The 6110-nt window shown below is 62.5% G+C and overlaps 1 protein-coding gene across 5 annotated transcripts in view; it reads right to left on the bottom strand.

The window, feature by feature from the left end:
- Positions 1-231: 231 nt before the first annotated feature.
- Positions 232-6110, bottom strand: part of LSP1 (lymphocyte specific protein 1) — a 40073-nt gene continuing 34194 nt past the window's right edge. For 4 of the 5 annotated variants that reach the window (XM_010382035.2, XM_010382037.2, XM_010382038.2 and 1 more), the window contains 4 exons: positions 5577-5711; positions 5129-5206; positions 4873-4975; positions 232-719 (listed from right to left, as the gene is read on the bottom strand). In XM_010382035.2, coding sequence (XP_010380337.1) covers positions 4886-4975; positions 5129-5206; positions 5577-5711 — 303 coding nt within the window. In that variant the 3' untranslated portion in view covers positions 232-719; positions 4873-4885. The remainder of the gene's footprint in view (positions 720-4872; positions 4976-5128; positions 5207-5576; positions 5712-6110) is intronic. The other variant, XM_030917572.1, reaches the window with a different exon arrangement.

The following is a 6110-nucleotide window of genomic DNA, read 5'->3' as shown; positions in this document are numbered from 1 at the left end:
GACATTCTGGAAAAGGAAGCCTGGACCCCACCCATTGTGTGTGCTCTGACTTAGGCCACCAGAGAGCTTATGTCCTGGAGGCTTACACTGCAAAGGCCATGAGACAGGTCAGACTGCCTGAACCCAGAGGCCACAGAATGCTATGCAGTGTGGGAATGGGCTGGCCACTGGCCCAACCTTTCCATCCTGGCCAGCCCTGCCCCCTTAGTGAGTACAAGACAGCCAGCACACGAGAATACTCAGGGAGCTTTATTATACAAAATGGCGGGGTGGGGGGTGGCAAGCAGAGTGCAGGGGGGTGCAACATCAAGCTTCCTGCATGGTCGTTACCAGTCCTTGACCTGCAGTTTCCCCTTGGATCTGGGGGGTGACCCGCCCTCTCTGCACAGGGCTGTGCCTCAACCTCCTAACTTCCTAGAAGGTACTTGGCCTCTCCAGGGGTAAGTTCCTTTGGCCAACGATCAGGAGTTTCTTTCCTCCCCCAAGTAATGAGAAGCAGAGCTGGCGGGGGGTGGTTGGGGTCAAGAGTGGAAGGGCAGAGAGGTTAAAGGGTCCAGGAGCAAAAGGAGGTGGCAGCGGGGGGCGTCAAAGAGGCGAGGGTAGGTCATGCTGGCAACAGGAAGCAACTTCTTAGCGAGGGCGGGGGTGCAGGTGTCTGGCTGGGATCTCCCCTGGGTACATGGAGGGTGTCGCCCGTCTGGACCTGCAGACCCAGGAAGCTGGAACATAGGCATGGGGTGCAGGGGGCATTAGACTAGGGTCCAGGGAGGGGCCACAGACCTGCCTCCTGCAAGCCCACAGAGCCTGCTCCCTGAGCCTCTCGTTGCTGGCCTCCCTGCCCTGCCCACACTCCCACTCCACCACGGGAGAAGACGTCCTGCCTCAGAGGCCTGCTTCCCGGTGTGAGCACTTGTGCCCTGGGTCAGGACCTCTGGCTGGAGACCTGACTCCAGGTGGAGGGAAGGCAGCCTGCCCGCCCAGCAGCCTGCCCACCCTGGGGGCTAGAACTGGGGTTCTCGTGGTTCCTGCCGTCCCGTCATCCAGAGGAGACCAGCAGCTGAGAGTAGGTCCTGGGCAGGCTCCTTCCGCCCCCACCCCTCCAGCAGCTCTGTTCTTGCCTTGGCAGAGCCAGCCCCCACCAGTAGCAGCCCCCAGGACTCCTCCTTCCCCAAACCAAACAGCCTCTGGCTCGGCCCAGATGCCATTTGTCAATGTCCTTGCAAACACGTGGTGCCCAGAAACCAGGGTGGGCGGCTTGGCCGGACCACCCCAGACAGGAGGTCTGCGGGAATATCCCATTTAGCATAGCTCAGCGAAAACTGCTCCCACCTTCCTGCCGATCTACCTCTGATGATGCAGCCTCAGCTTTCCCGAGCCTCTTGGCCGCCACCCCTCACCGCTGGCTCGCAGCGGACGCGCCTGTGGTCGGGCCGGCGACAACGGGGCGCCCCTCACGTGTCTGTGGGCAGCCGCTCTTCCAGCCGTGGGCCCGGCCAGCAGCTGGCCAGGGGCATGCCTGTCACTTGGGGCTCACCCACGCCTCCCACCCCAGCCCACATGGCACTGTGGCCTGACCCAGGCTGTGTATTTGGGGCCTGCTTTGTGCTGGGGTGGCATGGGGGACAGAGACCTGGAGGCAGGTTCTAGCCCCATCCCTGGAGGGACTCGGCCTCTGTGGCCTCATTTCTACACTAGGGTGATGGTCGGGCCACCCCAAAGTCCCCAAGGCACAGTCGAGCTTAGGACACCCCCGGCAGGTTCTGGGTGCTTAGGAAGCAGAATACTCAGGCCTCCACAGCCCTGGCCCCGGGTCCTCCCTGGATCACAGGAGGCACAGGCCTCCCACCTCGGGAGGGAGGAGGGCTGGCCTGACTACTGTCCCTCCCACCCTAGGACACAGCCATGCTCATCTCAGCCACGTCGATGGCACCTGAGGTGGGTGGTCCGAGCCTCCAGGGAACGCCTGGACCCCCACCGCCCCTGCTGCCCAAGCCAGGGAAGGACAACCTGCGTTTGCAGAAGCTCCTGAGGAAGGCAGCCCGGAAGAAGATGATGGGGGGTGCGCACCTCGCCCCACCCGGGGCCTTCCGCACCTCCCTGTCCCCCGTGAGTGAGGCCAGCCACGACCAGGAGGTCACAGCCCTGCACGCTGTTGAGGGCCCACACCCCGCCGAAGCCCCACGCCTTCCTGAAGCCCCACACCCCACTGAGGCTCCCCGCACAGTGGCTGCCCTACCCCGCTCCCCACACACCCCCACCATCCACCACATGGCGTCACCCCTGCAGAAGTTCACGTTCTCTGTCGGCCTCACCCAGCGCAGGATTCTAGCTGTTCACAAGGCCACGGGGCCCCAGGTTGTAGCCCCAGCCCCAGAACCTGCCCGGCCCCCCAGTGGCTTCGTCCCTGACTCAGCCCCTGTGGCTGGGGGCACCCACATCACCCAGGTGCACATCCAGCTGGCACCATCCCCACATGACGGGACCCCTGAGCCCCCCAGGACAGCCCCAGAAGGGGGATCCAACAGCCAGGACGGAGATGCCACCCCTTGTCTCCCCAGGGCCCAGCCCCTGGTCCCAGTGGCTCACATCCGCCCGCTGCCCACCACAGCCCAGGCTGCCAGTCCCTGGCCTGAGGAGCCCCCTGTACCACGGCCGCCACCCAGCTTCCATGCCTCGGTGCCCAGAGAGGCTAGTGCCAGGGTTGTGGTGCCCATAGCCCCGACCTGCCGCTCGCTGGAGTCCTCACCACACAACCTGGCCCCCGTGGGCCCTGGCGGAGAGCAACTGGAGGAGCCCCCAATGGCTGGCCCTGCCGCTGAGGCCGAGAGAGTGTCCAGCCCCACCTGGGCCTCATCCCCTACCCCAGCATCAGGCCCTCACCCATGCCCTGTCCCCAAAGTTGCACCCAAGCCCCGGCTCAGTGGCTGGACGCGGCTCAAGAAGCAGCTGCTGGAGGAGGCCCCGGAGCCTCCGTGCCCAGGGCCACGGCAGAGCCTGAAGCCGGAGGTACCCGCCCCCACAAAGCAGGAGGCGCCCACCCCTGTAGTGCCCCGGGCCCCCGCCTCCCGGGCCTCCAGGATGTGGGATGCTGTGCTGTACCACATGTCGGTGGTGGAGGCCCGAGGGCGCCTGACGGGGCCCAGCGGTGGGGAGCGCACCCCAGCCGGCCTCACTCGCCTGCCCTTCCTGTACCGGCCTCGTTTCAACGCCCGGAAGCTGCAGGAGGCCACCCGGGCCCCTCCCACAGTCTGCTCCATCCTGGAACTGAACCCCCAGCCCAAGAACTTCAACCGCACAGCGACTGGCTGGAGGCTCCAGTGAAGTGGCCAGAAGGGTCCCCAGGGCCCAGAACCATGAGGTGGACAGAAGATGGGGCTGAGGTTCTAGCTGGGGGCCCATAGTTACTGCATGAAAGTGCACCAGGGCCCAAGGGGCATGGGGTGCAGGGCAGCCTGGGAAGGGCACACGGAGTGCTGAGGGAAGTCTGGGTGTCAGGAAGGTGGTCAGGTGGAAAGGGCAGAGAGGACGAGCTGGAGCCCCTGGGCTGCAGTGGTGTGAGGGGAACAGAGAAGGGATCTGTGTTGGGATGTGGGATGGGGGCCTTGGGATGAAAACTTTAGGGAAGATGGTGGAGGACTGTACCTATTGACCTAGCCAGGCTCCTCAGGAGCCTGGGCCTCGCGTTGTTCCTCCCTTTTGCTGTCAAAGTTTTGGGGGCAGATCTCTGCTTGCTGAGGCATGGGTGCGGTCAGGCTGGCTTGGCCATCGGCCTCAGGAGCAGTCAGCAGTTTTGCTGCCTGCACTTCCTGATGGCAGAGCCAGACCCTGGGACTAGGGTGCAGGGGGAGCCTCAGCCAGCGTGAGACTTGGCACCAATACAAGTGCTCAGGGGCAGGCAGGGAGGGGCTCATCAGGGGGTAGAGGAGGGCCCACCGTGACCCCTCTCACTGACCCCTTCTGCGTCCCCTACCAGGGCTGACAGCCTGAGGGGGCAGAACTCGAGGGACTCACTGGTGGGACAGCGAGGGTCTCAGCATTGGCCACGCCCAGGCTTTGACCGCCGGATGAGGAGGGAGCCCTCAGTCCCAACCCTGTGGGAACAGCTTGGCCAAGTGGGACCGAGAAGGGGCTATGGCCCCGGCAGGGAGAGTGAAGGCGCCCAGTTGGCAGTCAGCCAGGCTCTGGCAGGGGTCACCAACCACAGGAGAGGGACACAGAGGTACCAGAAAAAGCCTCTGCCACAGCTGCTTGAGAGTCACGGTTTGGTAGGGAAGATGGTAGGAGGACAGTTGCCCCACCCTGGGGTGTGATGGGTGCTGGAAATGGAGCCTGGGGTCCAGGTCACTAATAAATGTGTGTCTAACCATGGCAGAAGTGGCACTGCTCTGTCTACAGCATGGGATGGGGAGGGCATCAGGACCTCTGAATGACTCTCGGCTGGGACAGGGAGTAGGACCTAAGTTCCTGCCCCTCTATGGACCACCAGCATACAGATGGTCAGGGAACCTGGGCTCCATGCCACCTGCTTTCTTCAATGCTAGCCCTGTGGTGGCCAGGCTGCCCCTCACTTCCCTCATGAGCCCTGCTGGGGCTTTTGGGGAGTCCCAGATGGGAGCCTTGAGCTTCCCTAGTGGAGCAGTGGCTGAGCTGGGCTGTCTCCCGTGAAGTGAACAGAGAGTTCGAATCTGGTGTCAGATGAGGGAGGCAGCATCTGTGCAGGGCTGGGAGACTGAGATGGTCTGGGTTCTGGCCAACTCGGAGTCTACCCTTGCAGCCTGCAACAGGGCTCCAGGCCCCCTCCAGGCTACCAAGTTCCCAGCACAGTGCACGTGTGTGCACCTCGTTCCACTCTGCGGGTTGACGGGGACTCACCGAGACAGGAGGCCTAGGGCGCTGGGCCCCCTTCCACAAGCACCTTCTCATATTTCCCATGCCCGGTGGCCACAAACTTATACCTCTTCCCAGATGGGGTGCTCTGTTGGGGAAGGAGACCAAGAGTGAAGGTGAGAGCAGCAGAAAGATGACGCCTCTGCCTCTGGGAAGGCCTCCCAGATGCACAGAGGACAGTCTCTCTTTGCCCTCCCCTGCTGCACCCACCCTGCCTGCACCAACCACATTAAGGCTCTACCTTAATTGTTGATGAGGTCTTGGAGCCTCCCTTCTGCTCCCAGAGGCTTTTCTTGCTCATGTCTCCAGCCACAATATCCTGGGGGCAGCAGAAGGATATGTCACACGTGCAGACCCCTGGATCTCGGGGAGTAGAAGCCCTAGGCCCTTCTCTCCTGCCGTGCCTTACCTGGCCAGGGGGACTGGGACCTGCCTACCTACCCTTTTTCTGTGTGATCCCAGTGGAAGAGGCAGGGAAAGGGATAAAGGTGCCATCCACCTCCACTCAGACAACACAGCCTTCTACACCAGCAAGGGTGAACCCAACCCTACTGCAATGCCTCCGTGTTCTGTCTACCCACATTCCTGCTGGACAGTCCCACGTTTGCCTCAACAAAGAAAACTGGCCTGCTGCTAAACTCCCAGCTGCTGGCTCTGCAGCCCAGCCTTGCCCCTGGAGGGGACCTTACCTTGCAGGACGGAGTCTTGGTGGCAGACTGAGCCTGTACCTCACCCGTCTCCCACCGACTCTTGGTACTGGCCACGGCCATGCTGGGCAGCTCTATGGAGGCCTGGCGGGCTAGCTTGGGGGTCCGGCCAGCGGTCTACAGAAGAGGCAAAGCATCAGGATTACCTTAGTGGACAGCCACCGTGGTCACATCAGAGGGTCACACTGGGCAACACTCTGCTTTGTGTTCGTATTTGCCCTGGGAGTGCTTTCCCAAGGCAGCCCTAGAGTGGGGAATCACTGAAAACATGTGCCTTCCTACATTCAATGCAATTGTGAGACACCTCCCAGTCCTGAAGAGCATCAGGGAGATGATGGTGCACAGGACAGATGTGGGTCTGTCTCCATGCTGCTCATGGGGTAGGGCTGGGGGACCATGGGATGGATGGAGGGGCATTGAATGGATGGAGGCACAGTGGTTAAATCGCAGAGTATTGGCCGGGCGCGGTGGCTCACGCCTATAATCCCAGCACTTTGGGAGGCTGAGACGGGCGGA

The sequence above is a fragment of the Rhinopithecus roxellana genome, chromosome 15 (genome assembly GCF_007565055.1).
Source record: "Rhinopithecus roxellana isolate Shanxi Qingling chromosome 15, ASM756505v1, whole genome shotgun sequence".
NCBI lineage: Eukaryota > Metazoa > Chordata > Mammalia > Primates > Cercopithecidae > Rhinopithecus > Rhinopithecus roxellana.
This window is presented reverse-complemented; position numbering and strand designations above follow the sequence as displayed.